Here is a 22,021-nt window from a genome sequence, read left to right on the forward strand (position 1 = left end):
ACAGCGAAAACACCAGCCGGGATTTCTTTCATATTTCACTTTCCATCTCTCTGAGGGCTTACAGTGAACACAGTCGCTGAAACAGCGTAGATGAGCAGTCCTTGAGCGTGGTCTTTGGTGGTCTTCATGCCACCGTTGGGTTCTTCTGTTTCCCTCAGATCTTTAGTCATGGTCTCATTCATTGTCATTCTATAGTCTATGTACAACCACCACAGAACGCTGGTACCTCCTGAGAAAAGCCAAGAACAGACATCATATTCACATTCAACACTGTAAAAACAGGTGTAAGCCTAGAATAAAACCCACACTTTTAATGATGATTCAACTTTGTGTGGGATTGCAGTACTGTGCATCCCTTTGGAACAGATGCATAATAATTCTGGCTGATAGTCAATATTATTATATGAACAGTGATATTGTAAATCTATACAGTTTAGTCTGTTTTTCAAGCCATAATACCATTTACGATAAACAGAATATCTTTCCTGAAGTCAAATCAGACATCAAATCAAAAAATATGTAGGTTTGAGATAAATAAAATGAAATAAAAGGCATAATATAAAATCAAACAAAATAAAATAGAGCAAAATAAAATAAAAAAAAAAAATAAAAAGATTATAAAATAAAACAACATTAAATAGAACAAAATAAAATAGAATGTAATATAATAATAATAATAATAATAAATACATTTTGCTTCATTTATTTTGATCGATTTTCTAAAGTAATATTTAAAAAAATAATGATAAAATAAAACACTCTTAAATAACAAAATACAATTACTTAGAATAAAAATAAAACGAAATAAAAAGAAAAATAGAAAAAGCAAAATACATTTTAAAAACATTATTTAAAAATATTAAAATAAAACAAAATTAAATTAAAAAAAGGAACAAAACGAAATTACTTAGAATAAAAACAGAATAGAAAAAAATTATATATATATATATATATATATATATATATATAGAGAGAGAGAGAGAGAGAGAGAGAAAAAATATATATAAAATATTAATTGTAATGATAATAATTATATAGATTAAAAATTAAAATTAAAATAAAATAAAATATTGACAAGTGGCCAAACTGTTCTAATCAGAATGTGCTATTCTGCACCCAAGAATAGGACGTGCAAATGAAGAAAGAAAGGATGCCATTCTCAGTTTAGGAGGTGAGAAAAGAGCAGAGAAAGCAGACTTGCCCAGGGAACCCAGAACCACCAGTGCAGTGAGGATCCAAACCAGGACAGCAGAGATGTAACGAATGATCACCATGAGGATCATGGACAAAACTGCAGCATGCACAAAACAGGATCAGCAGTTAGAGGAAGACTCCAGACTAAACTACAATTAGTAGCTAAGCGTAATCTAAATGCATTGCTATATGAAACTTAAGAGTTGTAAATGCTGTTTAGTGTCATCGTAAAGAGAAGACAAAATACTTCAGCCTTCGTCTGATAGTGGCTCAGAATACTGCAATAATTACAATGGTGCACCTTAGATTTAGATAGTTGTTTGTTAATGCTTAATAGTGTAGAACTTAATTAGCCTTGATTTGATATGGATATTATGAACCGTAATTATCCATTTCGACTCATTTTACAGATAAACACATAATCAGAAAATTGAATCAAATATGCCTCAGCAGCAGAAACAGCCAGAGAAAGTAGACTGTTACCTAACGCCAGCAGACACAGCCCAACAATGATCTCTTTGCTGGCCGCCACCCCGGCAATCAGCCTGTTTAACATGCTGTTATCACTGACAAACGTGACCACCGCTTCAGCAAACTTAGCATAGCAGGAAATATCCACCGGCGTGCAGCGGTTAAACACTGGAAGAGCTTTGCTGCAGAGATAGAAAAGGCCAGAGGTAGAGGACAGATCAAGAGAGAAAGGAGCTGTGCTTTACAGGGAGAGTTTGTTTGTCAACAGTTTGTTTCATACCTCTCTGGTACTGGAAGTTTGGGACACTTTTCGAAGCGCTCTGGAAGGCTTGGGTACTTATGACCAGGTAACTCATATGAACAAAGCTCAGACCCTAAAAGAGAAGAAAAAGCCCATTGAGTTTTAACAGACCCTCTAAAGTGTGCGGTGAGTTTGCTGGGGGGTAATTGAGAATGAATGGGGGAAAAGTCACGTTAGAGGAGGCAATGCTTCATCGTGATATGATTGGATATGACTGGTTAAGTTCGGCTGTGATTTTAAACTACATTTCCGTGTCTGTGACCAATATTTACCAAGCTTTGATGACTGATGATCCAAAAAATTTATAAATAGTTAAAAGTTCACTATTACAAATAATAGCTGAACATAAGTTCACAAATAAAATGTATTGTTTAAATTGTTACTGCCTTGAGTTATTATTTTGGAATAAATGTAAAATGCTTAAAAACACTAAAAAAAAGCTAATTCAAAAAAATATGACGACAACAGAAATTGTTTACATTTCATTGACACTGTTGTCAATGTTGTAGAATTTGGGGAAAAAAGTGGGACTTTCATTCATGTGATCCTAATCTTCTTTACATGGGCAAACATCACCCTATCATTAATTGTCCAGGCCAATATATTGGTCTATCTCTAGGAACATACATCGTTATTACTATTATTATTTAAAATTTATCATACCATGATATACATTTTTGGTCATACTGCCCAAACCAAAAATGACGAGCTAAAAACCATTTTAAAAAACAGCTACAATCAGACACTGATTTTAGTTGAAACTTTTTCAGCAGGGATGTGAAATGAGACCGTTTTAATCACCTCACTAAGCATTTAATATGAATGTGAACTCCATGATGAACTTTCCTTATGTACAGAAAACACAGTGAAACTCCAGCCAAACAATGATGTCATTTATACTCTCCATTGGTGTCAGATGGGACGTGTCAAACCCTATAGACAACAGAGACCCTACAGCAAGACAGGTCAGTGGAATCTTTGTTTAGTCAGTTCAACCCTAACCATGTCTTACCGGCTGCGCCTGACAGGCACATATGTGTGTATTTATGTGTGTGTGGTGCTCTTGTTGGTAAAGAAACACTGAAAAGACACACACTGGGGGTCACGACCATATATACTGTATGATGAACGCCTTTGTCACAGATATAATGGCAGGACCTTGACTGGACATCTACCCATGGAAGAAACAATGAAGTTACATGCCCACAATAGCTAGCTGGTTGACCAACTCACCATTCATCATGGCAAATCTCTTGAGGTCATAGTAAGTCGCCAGTTCCTCTGTGGGACATTGTGACACACACAGCGCCATGGACTTTATCTTCCTCTGAATGATGTCTATGTTGCACGGATCCAGGAAAAAGACGAATCTGTGAATAAAACAACAATAAAGTCTCATATTTCAAGACAGGAAGAGCATCCAATTCAAATCTGATGACAAACAAAATACCAAAGCAGGTTGTTTATTTCATGGAGTCTGATCTGATACCACCATGGGACTTAAAACATGGCATTGTGCGATAAAGATCGACTCTGAACAGCAGATATTTTTTGTCACAGGACCGTTCAGCCCTGTTTTTTTGGCAGAGGGTACTGAGAGCTTGTTTATGAGCCAAGCCTCCTCTGCGGCCGTGGCTTTACTTCAGCGTTTCATGCGGTGTAAAGTGGGCACGGCGCCCACACGGGGACGAGGGACCCATTGTCTTGTGTGTTCAGCACAAAAACAGACTGTCAGTAGCAGGGGATGCACGCGCTTGAGGAAAGAGCACTTCAGCATTAGCACAGCCTGTTAAAACAGCCTGGCCAAAGAAGAGGTTTACTGTAAGAATGTAGACCAGATCTGACCTGAGGCTAGTCTAATGTGAAACCATTGGAAGAAATAGCATCCAGATATTGCAAACTACAAATTCAGGCATCCAGAACAGCTTAATTTCTTTAAAAAACATTTGAGACAAAATTAGTGTTTGAGGTGAAAATAAAACTGGAAATTAAAAGGGACATATCATGAAAACCAGGATTTTCTTGTTTAAGAACAAAGGTTTAAATCTACTGCATAGACATACATTGTTGTTCAAAACATTGGGGTCGGTAAGGTTTTTTAATGCTTTTAAAAGAAGTCTCTTATGCTTACCAAAACTGCAATTATTTTATTAAAATACAGTAAAAACAGAAATGTTGTGAAATATTTTTACAACTTTTTTAACCGTTTTGTATTTTAATATATTTTAAAATTTATGTTTGAAAAGCTGATTTTTCAGCATCATTACTGCAGTCTTCAGTGTCACATGATCTATCAGAAAACATCTAATATGCTGATTTGATGCTCAAGAAACATTTCTTATAATTTTTGGTGATGCAATATATTGCCTATTATATTTACATAAAAATGAATGTGACCATGTTTTTTGCATTCCACTTGCACCTGTGTCTTTTGCAGCTTCTCGTACATAAGGTGGTGTAGTCATGAGGTGCTAGTTCAAATTTAAAAAAATACTTCTCCAGAAAAAGTTCCATCTGCAGATATGGCCGTGTTTAGGGATCTGACAGAGATCTGACAGCCAAGTAGTGTTTGTGCTTTTCAGCAATAGTATGCACCCTTGATTTACAGAGAAAAGAAGGTCAGGGAAAAATCTGTAGATGGAAAAATCTCCAAGTTACATTGTGCATTTTTTTTTCTACATGTTACTTTGCACTTTTTGTTAGAAAATGTTTATTTACTATTAATTCAAGTTTTTTAAGGTATCTGATATTTTGATCGTTAATTTCCATGATCTAAATATTCTTAAGAATAAAAGGTTTGTTGTAATTTGAAAGTGTCTAGGCCTTCTTGGATTATTATGCTGTTATATTATGATTATACATTCAGTGGTCTTACAATGACAATAATCTCACTTATCACAATTATTTCTGGAGCAATATATCGCCCACCAAAAAGTTGTTATCGTGAGAGGCCTATCGGCAGTGTGGAAGCATTCAAAACTGCCTGAGAAAAACACAAAAATCATTACAAGCACCGACAGCGAGAGACTGTTTAGTACTGCATCACATGTCTTTGATGAGAAGAGGAAGGGGTGGTTGTTGGTGTTATATATATATACACATATACATATACACACACACACACACATACATATATATTTTAGGGGTATAACGGTTCTCGGTAAAATAAATAAATAAAAAATAATCGGACCGTACCGTTCTCCACACATGGTTCGGCATGCACTAGAACCGCGGTTCAACTTATATCTGACAACGCATCTGTAATATGTTTGTTATAAATAATAACACGTAAAACAAACAGGGTTCGGCTAATGTATGTTTCTGTTGATGGATACGCATTCTGGCTTCACTCTTGTTCAATGCGAGTGCCGTATGCTGGAATGGGAGCAGTCATTTATGCAAAGTACTGCTCACTGTCCTGTGGCCTACAGTGAGAGAGGTTCAAAGACGTCCGTTGTCACAGTTTTGCGACCAAAGATAGCCTACGATACAGCATGATCATCGCACAGTGTGTTTGCTGGTACAATCCACGTTCACTGACCAACCAATAAAAATGCAACATGAAATCAACGCGACATGGCTCTATAACATAAAACTGCTTACCTCAAGCTCTTATCCCTTCCTCTTTCGCCGCTTCCACTTTTTTCCAGCATACATTAAAAAAAAAATACAACTGCTAAAGTGTGATTTATCATGTTTTTTGTTTACCACTAGCACATGCTGATGACGTTTTATTCTTCTATAGTAACGTGCGTGGTAGCGTATGAGTCGTAGGTGTCATCATCGCACAGTCTACACACATGGCGTAGCCAAGTTTATTAGATCCATGTCGCACAGTGTGACATGCAGTGATTTTTTAGGATTGCTAAAATCGTGAAGTGTGTTTTGGGCTTTAAAGTGAGAGCACTTTCTTAATATGAATCAGACTATTTATCAGACTGCAACAACAAGGAAATCACTCACTGCTGTTGATTGAATAGCTTTTGTAACTTTAATAAAGATTAATCTTTAATTTATACAGTCAAATATGCAAAGTTATTTTACATTTGATTACTTTATTCAATTTCTGTACCTAAAAAATAATGTTAGACCTACCTAAAAAACCTGAAAAGCACTGTTTATTTTATTTGTATCTTTACTCTATTGTACTTATTAGGGCTGTTGCTTGTAGTTAGATTATTTGTTCTTATTTTCTTTACTTTTATTTGACAGTATAATTTTTTCCCTAAACATAGCACATACCAAACCATACCGAAACCGTGACTCTAAAATCGTGATACAAACCAACAACATGAGCACTGAAACTAATCTAACCTAAAACTGCTGACAACCTTTATAGTATGCAATAAACACAATGATTACACATGAGAGGCAAAGGTGGACCATAGCCCCATTAAAAAGAGATGGATAAAGTGAGGGATCGTGGGCAGTGGGAGCGGGCTGCAGAATCATGGTGTTTGCAGCTGAGAAAGTAAATCTAAGCTAAGTGCTATTAGCTTGCTAACTCGGTCTGGCTCCTGACACACACACAGTTACACCCCCAACATGTACTTTATCCAGTACAGCAGTAAGGTTGCTAGTAAAGGTGTTCCATTTCAGGTTTTTCTGAGTCAACTTTACATCAAAACAGGGTCAGGAACAGAATACAAAACTGCAGTTATTATTACACACACAATTTATTCTTAAATATTCATAAATTTGCTTTAGCAGCCATTACCAGACTACCATAGTAAAACCAAACCAAAGTAAATACTAGACCTCAGTCCAGACCACAACCAGGATCACTATTGGGTATATGTCGAACGTCACTAATCAAACCCAGAAAACAGGTCTCATCGCTTCCGCTTGTCGGAGAACGTATTAATAGCAGTATTAAAAAAATGGCGATATCAATGGACTTTTAAGGTAATCAGTTAAATCAGCTAGCTGTTTTTATTGTTGATGTTTTATTCGACTTTTATATATAAATGTTATTGAAAAGAATACAAATTTTAAACTTTTATATATCAATCCACATATGTGATGGACATAGGTTATGATTATCTTTAGTGTCTACTTTGAAGGCATCTTGAGTAAAAAAGCTTCATATTTAACGGGCACTTGCAAAACGCGTGAACCGGAAGCATCGAGACCTGGTTAGCAGAATACGGAAGTCTGTTGCGCATAAACCGTATTACTCTCCTCCACGACTGAATGACCCACAGGCCTGTGCTAGTCTAACATCAACAAAGCAGGCTAAGGCCAAATGTCAAATCTTCATAAAGCACGTAATTACAACTTACATGGTAAGTGCCAAGTAGAAAGGTAAAAGTCCACAGATCACAACCCTCCAAGCCAATTAACTGTGCTGTACATATGTAGGTGTACAGAGGTGTACAATTATGAGAACAATTTGATAAGTCCTAATGTTTTTCTCTTTCCTATGACTCATTAGGCAATGGGTCCAAAGCAATAGCGATGTACAACTCACTGGAAGTGTCTGAGGCGGCAGTTCTTCAAAATAATATTACAATACTTCTTGCATGTTTTGAAACACATACAAAGCAAAATGTCCAGTGACTGGCACTAAAAGTGGTTCAGTTTTAATCAGAGAACTAGAAAACAGAAGAAAGCGAATCTGGCAATTAGAGGTGTGTGATATCATGATTTTTGATTGTGGACGATTAAAAGATTAAAGTAGAATCATGCTACAGTGCACATTCTATCAATTTCAGTTCTGGCGTCTGCAGCTCAGTACAACATGACATGCATTCACATCAAATGTTAATTCAGCAGCAGAGTTACACTCACAGGACACTGCACTTAGTCGCAATCACAAAAGAACATTATTTGCATGTGCTTTAAAGCCTTGCTGGTTAAACATTTTATTCGCGTGCTGTTCTGACAGGAGCTTTTTCTGAGCATGTACACCTGAAACGTGTGCAAACTAAAAGCCTGTGAACAGCGCCTGATTAATGGACTAAGTTGTCTTTCGCGTCTGATTGCACTAATACTGTCAAAAACACACAAGGTTTACATATAAACAGTTAGTTCTGTCTAAAGTAAAAGTAAACAGTTGAGAGAAAAGCAGATGCATATAGACAACTGACTAATAGTACTAAACATGCTGCCACTTGTCATTAAAGAGATCACTCTTTAATTAAATCACTCAAAAATGAACATGCTATCATTATTTACTCACTAGCATGTTGTCCCAAACCTGTATTAAAGGTGCAATAGGTGATTGTCTTCAGAAACATTTTTTGTTATGCTGATTGAAAGTCTCTTCACATCCCGATAGCAATCATTAAGTTACGTGGTCTAAATGTATTTATCTGTATCTTAAAACAACAGAGTGAGTAAGAGTAACTCTGATGACAGAATGTTCATTTTTGGGTGAACGATCCCTTTAATGTTAATAAAACAACAAAACACAATGAGAAAAATCACTCACTGCTCTTGGCTGAACTTTAATAGTTGCTAATAATCTTTAATAGATAAGAATCAATGTATAATTTATACAGTGAAGTGTACATAGAGTTTTATTTTATTATATTTGTTCATTCAATTTCTTGAATGCTCCTGCTAAACACACCTACTGTACCTGAAAAATAAAGCACTGTTTGTTTTATTTGTATATTATGTGCATTTGTAATGTGTCTTTGTTCTTATTTTTTTAATAACAAAGAGAAAATAATGACAAATATTTTGGTCTAAATATCTGCCATACTTTTTTATTTTATATTTTGTTACCTTGTAAGGCTTTGTTTTTAAAATAGGGAAATTAGTTTGGCTGTACTGCTCAGACAACTAACAAAATAGTAAAACCAACATGTCAAAGAATCATGATAAAATCATAAATCGTGATTTTTCTGAAAAAAAATCCTGTGATATATGATATTTTTTCCATAATGCCCAACCCTACTGGCAACTTTTTGTTACGCTGGTTGTTGTTGTATTGCGTATTGTGTTAAATAATGTACCATTTACACTAAACCTAACCAATAGTTTTAACAAAAGCAAAATGTAAGATAAAAAAAAACATTAGCTGAAGCAACTATGCCATTTCAACATGCTTCTACAAGCCTTTGAGCCCTTTTATGGTGACTTATTTTACCCAAGCACTGTAATTGTAAGTGAAATAAATAACGTAACAGGTGAGCTGCCGAGCAAGTTTACTACGTCAGAAAAGCCAAACATATGGAGCTGATTATGTGATGCAAAGGTCCGAATGTTGAAGTTCACAAATCATGCATTATGGTAAAAGCATTTTGAGATCATAACACAGTATTGTCCCAGAAACCACACAAAAATCATTGTTTATTAATCAGTAATCTGCCGGTGTAATCATAATTTGTGTGAAAAGGAATAAAAGTTGTTGGTGTTTTACTGCCACTAGTGTTCACTGGAGCTTGAAATTGCTGTGAATTGATATAGGTATGTATGCAGAGACACATATTTCCACTGAGCCTAGGTTGGTGATGAGCATGTGTACGTGTGTGTGTGTGTGTATGTGTGTGTGTGTGTGTGTGTGTGTGTGTGTGTGTAAAAGAGAGAATGATACGGAGGTTTGTGTAGTGCTGCTCAGGGGTGATTACATGTCTCTAGTGGTTCTATATTTTGAGCCAGCCAGAGTTAAACCTGTAATAAGGAAGACAAGAAACGAGCAGTCACACCTTCCTGTAGGAACAACTCACTCTAGGTGGTATTTACCACATCCGTATCTTTTATGACATGAATAAATGAAGCAATTACTCCGAGCTATATGGTTGTAATAGGATAAGCAAACACCTAGACACGTACTAAATCACACACAGGCAGCATCACCCTCATGAAAAAACTACTAAATGTGAAAAGCCAACATAAAATCTGCTAATCACAAAAAAAAAAGATTCTGTAAATGGCAAGTTGACATGATATGTAATTTTACTGTCCTCAAAGGCTATAATTTTTATTTTTTAATTTCATCATGGCTGGACAGCAAAGAACTTTCTTACCATAAACATAAAATGATATATTCAAATTGTGCATTGTTTTATTAGCAATTTCACGTCAAATGTGACTTGAAAATTGCCCTGTGGGGTGATTGCCCCCATCGTGAACTGTGAAATACGGACACACATCAAAATGATCAACGTGGATAGAAATGGCATTTAAACTGCCATTTAAAAGTTTGAGGTCGGCAAGAAAAAGAAAAATTTGCATGCTTACCAAGGCTTCAATAAAATAAAATAAAAAGTAATATTGCAAATTATTATTATAATATTATATTAAATTGTAATGCATCCTATGATGACAATGCTGAATTTTCAGCATCACTACTCCAGTCTTCAGCGTCACATGATCCTTCAGAAATCATTCTAATGTTGATTTGCTGCTCTTATTGCTGCTTTTATTAGCAATGTTGAAAACAGTTGTTCTGCTTAATATATTTGTTAAATTATTTTATTTCAGGATTCTTTGATGAATAGAAAGCTCAAAAGAACAGCATTTATTTGAAAGAGAAATCTTCTGTTACATTTTAAATGTCTTTACTGTCACTTTTAAACTATTTAATCATTCCTGAATAAAAGTACTAATTTCTTTCAAAAAAAAAAGAAAGAAATCTTATTGTCCACGTTTTTTTTTTGTTTTTTGTTTTTAGTGTAGGTTGAAATATAAAATGTATTTATTTTTTATATTTATTTACTTTTTTTAATTTTTTATTTTCCAAAAATGCCTGATTGTGATTACATATTACCTTAAACATGACATAAATGGGCTCTTGGTGATGCTTAAAAATCAAGATCCAAACAATAATAGCACATATTTTACGTTTTTAAGTTATGTGACATTTGCATAATACAAATAGAGAAATTAACCTAAACATTCTGTCATCATTTACTCAGGTCACTGTAATCCTGTATGACTTTATTTATCCTGCAAAACATAAAAGAAAAGATATAATGACACTAGGGTCAGAACAACACTGGACCCCATTGATTTTCATCATATGGGCAACTTTAAAAAAAAAAAAAAAAAAAAAAAGATAAAAGATTTTTTTTAAACATTCTTATCTTCCACAGGTAGTCAGACAGGTTTGAAAAGATATAAGGGTGAGTAAATGATGACAAAATGTTAGGGTGAACATCTCTCTAACAGCTTAAAATTGCATTTGTATGAAGCCTAAACATCATTAAATATAAAGTTAAACCGCATGCCCTCCACTAGTGCAGCCATCTCTCTTTGACAGCCCCAGCAAGACATTTTCAAGCCATTATTAAGTTCACATCTGCTCTGACAAGCCAGTGAATACTCCACCAAATGAATCGCTCTGCCTCGTGATGAGTCAGATCTCAGACCCATCTCTAAAAAGCTACATACAATTCAGTTCAACCACACCGGAGAGCCAAAAACCATCATTTGACAGTGCTGCAAATGAAATGGCCCGCAATACCTGTCTTTCCTGCAAGCTAGCACCCATTAAGGGCCACATACTGTGACAGTAACCATCCTCAAGGCCTGTACTGAATTATTCAAGGCTCGTGTGTGTAGCTCAGATAGTCCTCAGCCATCTCGAGGTGAAACGCCAGCCGTTTGACATTTGCATTGATGTGATAATCGAAGGGCAAGAGCTGGAGTGCTCTGATTTCACCGCTGACCATTTACGACGGGTGTGTAAAAGCAGAGAATGAGGAGGAAGAAAAAAATGAGGGTTTGTGATGGTGCTGAGTGCAAAAAAAAAAAAAAAAGGGTACGAGAGGGAGGAAAGGCGAGCTGACTCACTTTCTGTCAGTATGGTCGAGACCACTCAGCCGGACCCCTTCAATGGGCTCGTTGCGTTGGCCGCACGTGTTCCCGTAGCTGTCATATCCGAAGACGAGCCGCGCCGCCCCTCCAGTCGCGATGGTAAACCCACAGATGCCACACTGGAATGAGAGTGAAAAAAAGATGTGGGAAAACTCATTTGCAGCAAAGGCTAAAAAATTCACAGTATAAACCTAATTATAGAAAGATTCACCACAAAATCTAAATATTCCTGTGAGTTTCTTCATTTGCGTAAGACATGTACGTTGAGACATACACTAACACAATGTCCAAAATTTCCAGTGACAAGCAAATTTGTCTTTTCACACTAAATGTGAAACTGCTGTGAGACCACATACAATCACAACCAATCAGAACATGTTTCATGTTTACTATACTGGTATGTGGAACAGAATATTTTAGAGCAGTGAGATTTCACACTGGGCGGAGGTACCCTGTAAAACACCACAGAAATAGAAACCAAAATGACGCTCATCGTGGCTAGTCGTTAAAACCACAGCAAGGTGACAACACACTATTTATCAAAAGAGAAATTTCAAGAAAAAAAACTGAGCCATAAAATATTTAGGCCTGGTGTTTCTGCACTATCCTTAAAAGAGTAATGAATGAATTATCATGGTGGATTTAGTATTATATGGCTATTCACTAACTATCTAACTAAATAAATGGGCTTTATTTAAGGCTGCATGATTTGGGGGAAAAATCCAATTGTGACATTTCTGATAAAAATTCGCATTTCTTTTTTTTCTTTTAAATTCTAGGTTTGCTGTGCTTGTTTCTCTGGCTGCATAGTTTTGCCAAAATTTTGAGATTATACATCAATATGGATATAATAATAATAAAAAAAAATAATAATAATAATTTCTTTCTACTACTAAATAAAAATCTAAAAATTACTAAAAAACCTTACTATTGTAAAAAAAAAAAAAAAAATTAAGAAAACTAATAATTATTTTATTTTACATTAAAATTACAATACTAATATTTATACATGCCTTATTTTCTTCATTTTCAAACATTAACCCATCCAACATTTATTTACACTCTTAAAGCTGCTCTTTTGTTGATAAGCACTTATCATTACAAGCATGGGAAGATGGTTGCTGCATGTTGTCTTTCCAAATGCATGTTAAATCGACCCAAACTCAGAGCACATGCAGAAATGATTTCATGTGGAGAAGCATTTACTGCAAACTGAGCCACTCTGAGCCGCTACAAACACCAGCGGATAATGAGCTGCTCATGTGTAAGAACACTCTGAAACACAGCACATTTATTTATTAATTAAATCACACTAAGCCATATTGCAATTTTGATTTTATTTTAAATATTAGTGCAGCTCCAGCATTAATTATTGTTTTTATCATTTTTTTTTAGATATTTATTTTATTGTGAGAGAAGAAAAAGACCACAGGGTGTCCAAAAATCCTACATTCTACATCTGCTTCACATCATAGTCCTGATTTACCTCTCTGTGTTTATTTTGTGATGCATATACATTATCTTGCTTTTTACAATAAATAAATAAATAAACAAATGCATGGATATGAAATACAGTATTACACAGTGTTGCCCTGGACACCTGTCATTAACATCTGACTGTTGAATGCCAAAACTGACCAATTAAAACTTTAAAAATAAAGTAGTATATCAAAACTACTCAGTACCTGTATATGTAAATACAAAGTCACATGAACATTGACTGTAATACACAGTGTGACCAGAAGTACTTTCATAACCTGCATATATGAACATAATATGGTCTATAAATTATGAACAAGGTGAACTGTTGACTTACCATTCCCACAAGGAACAATGTAAATAACAGGAACCATGGCAGATCCGTGCAGCTCCGGTCCTCCAAAGGTTTCCATTCTCTTTTTGGCCTCTAAAATACATGCGATTCAATCATGCTTAAAATGATTATTATTTGATTCAAATAACATGCCTTCACATTAAAGACAAACTGATAATCAATACCGTCTTCCAAGATTTATACTTTTTCCACTTAAATGCTTCTAATATATTAAATACAGAAATGTAAAATGTTTGTAAAACAACACTGCGCATTAAATAAGGGAAAAAACGTTAGTAAAAAAATAAGTTTACATAAGTTATTTATTATTATTGTTGTTATTATTATTATTGTATTATTTGAGTATTATTGTATGATTATTATCTTATTATCTATTCCTTCAGAGGTCAGTAATTGAAAATAAATATATTATTATCACTGCGTTTTACATATCGGTTATCAAGCACTTAAATATAAAAATAATCAAGAAAACAACCTAAGTCAGTTTCTTCTTTACATAACTAGTTAGCATGCTGCAAACGTTAAACAGTATTTTCATATAAGGCCTCGCAAATGTAATCTGTCAAAACGGGCATATTCAAAACTGAAATTTCACATAACGAGCACCGACCACAACTGATATCCATTTATAAATAACCCCCTTTGTGTAACCAGTGTGTTGTAAGAGGACAGCAGTGCCTGTAAACATGTTTACTAACACACTACACTATGATGCTGTGAAGCAAAAAAACAAAGACAACGGTCTAACGCGTTGTATTTTGATACAAAGGCGAAATCTTCACATAACTGTCATGGTCAAATCCATTCATCGCTATGTGCGACCGCATAGGACATAATAATAGGATTACATGCAGTGCAAGCGACAGTACAGCACTTCATTGGCCCGTCAAAGGCGATCAGCCGTGAAACAATGTATCACAGCGCCAGCAACAATGTAACAATGTATCAACACATCAGCGCCAGATTCGATACATGCTATCGCGTTTTGTCGCGGGCAGCATCGCTTACCTCTGCGCTTCCACAGCATCCCATTGCCGGAGGGAGGTTAGGACCGCAAAAAAACTAAACGCTACACCGCAGGAAAACAATAACCCCAACTTGCAGGGAGTTGACGGTGTGTTTTTTACCCTGCATTAATCGCGCGCGTCGATCACATGAATCTAATCGGAGGGCTTTCCCCGGATGCACTGCATAATAATGTTTGTTCGCTCCTCTCGCTCCAGGTAAAAGGGATTATTACTTTAGGATTTATCGCCCAGCACTTCCTGGTGGGATGAGCAGGTGTAGCCGGAAAAGAACGGCAGCCGTCCATTCACAGCACGAGCTGGATGAGGCAGAACGCGCGCTGAATGTAGGGACGCTGGAGGAACCCGGGAACTTCAAACCGATGCGCTTTAATTCTGGAATTTTTGTGGAGAATAAATCTGGTTTAAAAGATAAAGCTTGATAAAACAAAAGGTTTTGATAAAACAAGATGTTTTAATTGTATTTTATTAATACTTTATTTATTGTCGACTTAATCACATTCTAAACAGAATCGCTTCTCTGCTTGTTTTTAAGAAATAATAAAAAAAAATTACGCAAAACTATATACCAACACTTCGGACTTTAAGCACCACAAATATATCAAAAGTGATTCAAAATGATAATTGTTAATAATTAATAATTTAAGTCTTTTTTTTTCTTTTTTTTTCAAGCATGTTTCACAGTTATTGAAATCCTGGAGAGGGGAATACTAAAATTGTGTTTCCAAGGCTTGAAAAAACAAGTTTTTAACTCATAAAAATTGATTAAATATTTATAGTGGTTTAGCTATGAGATGAGAATGTAATCACAAAAAAGTTAAAACTCAATTAGTAAAATGTATACTGTAAAGGAATAGTTCACCCAAAAAAGAACGTTTTCAGAAAAGTTTGTTTCTTCATCAAAACAGATTTCCCTTGCTTACCAATGGATCCTCTGCAGTGAATGGGTGCCGTCAGAATGAGAGTATAACAGATGATAAAAATGGCCCAATAATCCACAATTGAAGTGAAAAGTCATTAAGGTGTTTTTAACTTCAAATCATTGCTTCTGGCTAAAATATGAGTCTTCTATCCATAATATTGCTTTCTCCAGTGAAAAAGTCATCTCATCTGAATCAGGAGAGAAATAGGCAAGCACCGTTTACAAGTGAAAACAGTTCTAAACCAAGATATCAGTGGATATTAATGTGAAAGGAGAACAGGGGATGGACTTTTTCCACTGGAGGAAGCGTTATTATGGATTATGGGCTTTGTATTTTTGGTCAGACGTGATGGTTTAAGTTATAACGTCTTGTAATGAATTTGTTTCTTTTCCGATGAAGAAACAAACTTTGTGTGCAAACTATCATACTGTGTACACAAGGAACTTCATTATATTTTCCAAGTGGTTTTGATGATGTCACTAGAGGAACCATTCACAGTCTTTTTCACAGTCCATGCAGGAATGTATGGGTTCCATTTTTATGTTTCTCAGAAAACTGCCCATTTACGAAAAGCGGGTCCAGCCAGTGGGCGGTGATCTCAGACTCCCAAATGGGGCCTCAAATATCCTTTCACTTTCAAAAGAAAGTTTATGAGAAAAATCATGGAAATTTACTGGTCAAAATGTGTGGGAACTACAGTTATTGTTAATTCTGTAACAAAAATAACAATAACTGTAGTAAATATGATATTTCTGAAGGAAACTAAAGTTGATATATATAGCTTCATAAGGAATCAATTCATAAACATTCCTATCTTCTGGTGATATAAACATGAAATAACCATGATTGAAGGAATTTAAGAAAGATTTAGCTTTGGCCCTGAAAGGTCACTGTTAGTTTGACCACTATGAGCAGCACAAACGTCAGTCGATATGGTCATCATCACCATGCTGTTGGGAATCTGCGTCACCACTGCCACTCAGTGTGCTAGTCACTGTAAAAACTACAGCAAAACACACACATTAATACAGGAACTCGATTTCGTACTTTAACTGGAGATTTCTAAATTTTTAAATAGTACTAGACTAATAGTAAATAACCATGATAGTTGATAGTGTGTTTAAGAATAGCTTAAGAACTCCTAAAACAGTTCAAACTCTCAGAGCATTTAAAATATCACCAAATAAACTTGAAACTTTAACTTTTAATAGTTATGTATTATATACACTAGATGTTTAATTTCTAAGTTAAATCAAAGTGATGCAAGTCACAACCAGCTTTGAAAGTTCACTTCTTTGCTTTGAAATTAACCGTTTAAGAAATTCTATAAAATAGAGACATTTAATTTCTGTATTGTAACAAGTTAAACAGATGTAAATAAATATGGATTTCGTTCACAGCGTTTAAAGCCTAGGCATTCCTTCGCGACAAAAACAGTAAGAAATCCTCTGCTTACTTTTTTTCTATGCTCTGTTTACTTTTAGAAGTCGCACTTTTACTTTTTGCCTGTTCTAAACTCGTCAGTCACTTGAATCGTATTGAGATAATGTCTCACCTTTATCCAGCTGGACCTCGGCCGATAGGAGCTTGATGTTGACCGTCTCACCTCGCTCATCTTCGGCGGTGTGCAGCATCACAGCGCTCAGTCTGTGAGGGGTAGAGCCTCAGCTCAGAAACGCCAGCCTGGACCACAGAAGAGCTGCATTGTTCCATTGTTCTTTGTAGTACCAGGGAGAGAGTGAACATAGTGAGTTATTGTGTGTGTGCGTGTGTCACGGAGAGAGATAGGGGAGAAAAAAAAGAGAAAGAAAGAGTGAAAAATCCTCCCACATTACTGTAAACAACACAAGTGATTTTATTGTCAAACTAACAATGGTTTAATGAGTCTGTCCACTAGAGGGAGCTCATATACAACAAATGCAGTATGACTCAAAACGGACACTTTCTAATGGATTCCTTAAACAACCATGTCAAAATATACTGTACGCTAATATGTATCACTATATTTCGAATACTGTAATAATCATTAAATAATGAAAGTCACAAATCTGTTTGCTTAAACCTCAGTTTCCACAGCTTGATATTAATTCAAATCTGTTTGTTTGTTTGTTTGTTTGTTTGTTTGTTTGTTTGTTTGTTTGTTTGTTTGTTTGTTTGTTTGTTTGTTTGTTTGTTTGTTTGTTTGTTTGTTTGTTTGTTTATTCATTGTTTCATTTTGCTGGTACTTAGTCAATGTCAGTATGTGAAGTTCTTATTATCTCTCTCTTCGTGCAGGGTACTGTAAACATAAGGGTCATGACCAACATTATCTCTCACAGCTGGGTAAAACATTCAATTGACTCTCCTACTCTATGTTTATGTGCAATCTTCAGCAGTTTTAGTGAACGTCTCGACTTATTATGCAGAAATTATACATTTTTAGAATATATTTTGCAGTCTCTACAGCATCTAGGAGGCTGTTATTCTCTTATAAACAAAACAGGCCTGTTTTACTCCTTAAACCCATGTAGCCTGAACTTTCCCCTTAAATGTGATGAAACAGCGTTGACGTGTCTGTCACACACTTCCGAAGTCAGCATGTTTGCTCTGTTTTCTTGGTTTATTAGTCCATTGTCAGCTTAGGCGTTATTATTGTTTCATAAGAACCTTTACTCTGTTTCTAACAGAGAGTAATGTGATATTTATGTGTCGTATTAACATTCAAGCTCTCTGCTTCTAGCTTTCCATGCTACTTTTTCAAGAAAGCAACAGCTGCTCATATTTTATGAATGTTAAACCTTGCAAGAGGTGGCAGGTATTTCCCCCGCAGGACACACTGACCTCAGAGCTGAGGAATGACCCACTTCACTAAGAAACCAAACTCTATAGAAACTTATAGGAAACTTACATAATATCCTTAGATTTAAGCCTCACAGTTTGTTTGTCAGCAATTTGTATTATTATTAATTAAATGAAATAACAAAATAATATATTCATTTGTTTTATCAGGATGACCACCATACATCCTCTTTTTCCTGAACAGGGCAAAAGGATTTCAAAATTGCCTAAAATGTCTGGGTTTTGGTTTTATTTTTCTATTGACATGCTCTATAAAGTCCTCATACATTATATGTATGTGTATTAGCATTGCTTTGACCGTTATTTGTAGATACAACCTTCTTGCATGCCACAATGTGTTACGGCAAGTATGTGAAACTCAAAAAATGTAATTAAATATTTTAATTGCAATTTTAAAAAAAAAATTTACTGTAATATTTTTTTGTTTTTATTACAGAACAATCTGCTACAAAAGTAGCAGACGCAAGCCTAAAATGCATAGTTGTCCAAAGAAGGCATACACCATGAAAAATAATTTTTACAGTAGTATCTGAATTTGTTATTGTAGCCAGTGTTTCTGAACTGAAACCTAACCGACTTCAGCTGGTGAATTATGACATTGACAGCACTTTCTAATAATTTTTGAAGTGTAGAACATGTGTTCCCGGGGGTTTTAGAAAGATGTTTTCCATTATTTCATCACCCTCCTCCACTAAAAATGTCAGAAATATTTAATGATTCCTGTAGTAGAGGAATTGACAGTATATGCCAACAGCTGCAATGCAGCAAAAGCACTACATGAAGTGGTAATATCAGCTGACCCTTTCTCCAGAAAGTGAGATCACAGACAGCTAGGTTGCTTAAGGTCATTGGCTATTTGATTGGAGCTGTTTTTAAACCTTCCTATTGTCTTCTTGATCGCACTGTGTACTAAGAAATCCTGCCCATATAAATGAAGATATCACTAGAATGTAGAACATGGGTAAATTTGGATACTGAGCTGATACGGCATTTTTGAAAATGAAAATGACTCAGTGTTTGTGTTTCTCACAATGGCAGAATACCGGATTTGGTTTTACACAAGGTCCAGGATTTTCCAGAATTTCACTGGCTTACACAATGCCAGTTATATGTATATTGCAACACCACTGACAAACACCACACACGGAAAGAGTAAATGTTGGCATATGGCATGGCACACGATTGTACTTACCTGAGTTTACTCAGATGGTTTATGGAAAATAGTTCTCTTATAAGGATTAAAGGATTAAGAACACAATAATAAGTGTCAGTACATAGATTAATGCATCTTATTCTGGTCTAGTCTGAGGTCTCCGCCTACATTCACTAAGAAAAGCCACCAAAAAACAATACACAGCCTACCTGGCCATCATAAGCCATCTTGCAGATACACCAGATACACCATTCCTAATGCCTGGACTGTCTTCAGTCTGTCAAGCTGAAGATGACCTTTGGCACGGTTCCCATAAATGGTCTGTCACTTAGCATTTCATGTTTGCATTCACAGATAATTTCCCATCAATACAGATGATTAAATTAAATGGTAATATTAACCTAATTCACCATGCTTCAACCACTGTGAAATTCCACTGGCTTTTAGTTTAATATACATTTTGTGTACTCAGAGAATGCCTCAATTCTTATGTTTATATATATATATATATACAGTAGTCAACATTTGAAGTAGATCAAAACCTTTCATCAAAGTTGCCCTAAAACCAAAATGCATTCTTGTTTTAGGACAACTTTGATTAACTTTTTTGATCCACTTCAAATGTTGACTATTTTGTATGTATGTATGTATTATCATTATGGTTGAGTATTTCTTCCCATCAACCGCATTCAAAGAAATAGATCCCAGTGAAGTGATAAGGACCAGATTGCCTGCTTTTAAGACCCCAGATTGCATAAAAACACTTCTTTATCATCTATGTAGTCTGAATAATAAATCTTTCAAATAAGATTCTGTCATTTATGGCCATTAAAAAAACAAACAAAATGTCGTATTTTCCCAAACACCAGTAGAAGAGGCATGTTTTATCCCTGTATTGTTTTCATGGCACACGTTTGTCAGCAGATGTTTGCAGTTATGCCGTTTAAGAGCTGTTTTGGGCTCCACGTGTTTATCCAGACCCAGTTAAAATGTACAGCACACTGGATGACCGACAGTAACCCCGGCGCTCAGAGCGGATGCGCTATAAAACCACTTCAAAACCTTCAGATGCTCCTTCACACGAGAACCACCGAACAACACCGGCGTCAGAGTCCAGAGGGACGAATATACATCTGATTCATTGGGATTACAGTGAATGTCCATCATAGGTTGTCAGCTGTCTGGTAAGATACATTAATGTTTCGTTCTCTTTAACATTGTTTATGTGTTTTTAATGTTCTATAGAGAATGAACAGCAAACGCAGCGTTTCAGGTAGCGTATTACTGACAACAACACAAATACCATGACAATATTTTAGTGTTTATGACAAGAGAGTAAAAGTTGTCAAAAGAAATCAGTGAATGAAAGTTCATTCAGTTTTTTTTTTTTCATTGAAGTAACACGTCAAATAAAATTGTGCGACACGTAGTTTTTATTTAACCGAAGAACAGCTATTAAGCTTCAGAAACAAAACCTGACGTTTTTTAAAAAGCAAAAATAGCACCAAAATAGCAAAAGATGACAACGTGTAGTTCTTTATCAGCGGATAGAAAGACCAGAAGTGCTGTAAGAGAAAAGCAACAGAACAATGAACAAGACAGACAAAGGTAGGCTACAGTATCATTGTGTAAAAACTACACTGTAAAAATACGACAAACGAAAATCAAAGTGATGACAAATCCACAACCTGGAGTAAAAGTTAATTAGACGTTTGACCACTTTGGGTTGAATTACAGTCAGATGGAAAAAAACAATTGTAGAAACTGTGAAAACTTATACAATTAAATAGACATAACAGAACTTACTGTGCCAAGCTTAATAATTTTTACACTTTTCTGTATGAAAGCTTTTACCACCTGCATCTGTAATAGTGGAAGACACAACATGCAAGCTGGGAAGGAAAAGCTGTCTGAATTCTCAGAGTAATATGCAGCTTCAAGCATTTCAGCTAAATATAATGGGAAACGCCTGGAATTAATAGTTAATGACCAGACGAATGTATATAAAAAACACAGAAAGCAGTTTGTATTTGTCATAGGCACAGTCATGTTCTATCCTGATCTGTGCATGATGATAAATAATAACCTAAATATTCTCACATGGTGCTGGGTTTGGAAGGGCCAGCATGAACATTGTCCTGGGCAGTGTGATGAAGGGTGCGGGTGTGAATATAGTTTCAGACTCTCATAATTGTTTCTTTTTGATTTATTCTTAGATATTGCTCCTATGTAAATGGTGACAATTGGTGACATACAGTACGAGTATAGCACTATAAAATGCATGTGGATAGCAGGTCAGATCATTTAATTTTGATGAAAATATGATGGGAATTTGTCTAGTGAAAGTAATTTTTTAAGTGAAAGTGTTCAAGTTTTTTACTTGTGGCCTGCAGTGATTACCCCTATAAAACCTACTAGATCATATTTGATACTTGTTTTATCGTTTTAAGTCCTCTAAATTATCAGCATGAGCAAAACTTTGCTAAAAATTATTTCTACGTGCTTTCTGCTGTC

At 35.4% G+C, this 22,021-nt stretch overlaps 2 protein-coding genes across 8 annotated transcripts in view; one reads left to right on the top strand and one right to left on the bottom strand.

Annotated features, from left to right (window-relative positions):
* Positions 1-17,284, bottom strand: part of slc44a1b (solute carrier family 44 member 1b) — a 28,657-nt gene extending 11,373 nt beyond the window's left edge. The window contains exons 1-9 of one of the 7 annotated variants that reach the window (XM_058798811.1): positions 17,072-17,141; positions 16,463-16,519; positions 13,551-13,640; positions 11,711-11,853; positions 3,200-3,336; positions 1,946-2,039; positions 1,678-1,847; positions 1,202-1,291; positions 63-229 (exon numbers count right to left, since the gene is read on the bottom strand). In XM_058798811.1, the coding sequence (XP_058654794.1) occupies positions 63-229; positions 1,202-1,291; positions 1,678-1,847; positions 1,946-2,039; positions 3,200-3,336; positions 11,711-11,853; positions 13,551-13,640; positions 16,463-16,465 (894 nt within the window). In that variant the 5' untranslated portion in view covers positions 16,466-16,519; positions 17,072-17,141. Of the gene's footprint in view, positions 1-62; positions 230-1,201; positions 1,292-1,677; positions 1,848-1,945; positions 2,040-3,199; positions 3,337-11,710; positions 11,854-13,550; positions 13,641-14,576; positions 15,284-16,462; positions 16,520-17,071 lie in introns of those variants that run through there. The other 6 variants (XM_058798809.1, XM_058798808.1, XM_058798814.1 and 3 more) reach the window with 6 other exon arrangements.
* A 3,297-nt stretch (positions 17,285-20,581) lies between these two features.
* The window catches only part of abca1b (ATP-binding cassette, sub-family A (ABC1), member 1B), a 36,160-nt gene continuing 34,720 nt past the window's right edge, over positions 20,582-22,021 (top strand). The window contains exon 1 of the mRNA XM_058798594.1: positions 20,582-20,691. The gene's annotated coding sequence lies outside the window, so the exon portion shown is untranslated. The remainder of the gene's footprint in view (positions 20,692-22,021) is intronic.

The sequence above is a fragment of the Onychostoma macrolepis genome, chromosome 14 (genome assembly GCF_012432095.1).
Source record: "Onychostoma macrolepis isolate SWU-2019 chromosome 14, ASM1243209v1, whole genome shotgun sequence".
In the NCBI taxonomy this organism is placed as follows: Eukaryota; Metazoa; Chordata; class Actinopteri; order Cypriniformes; family Cyprinidae; genus Onychostoma; species Onychostoma macrolepis.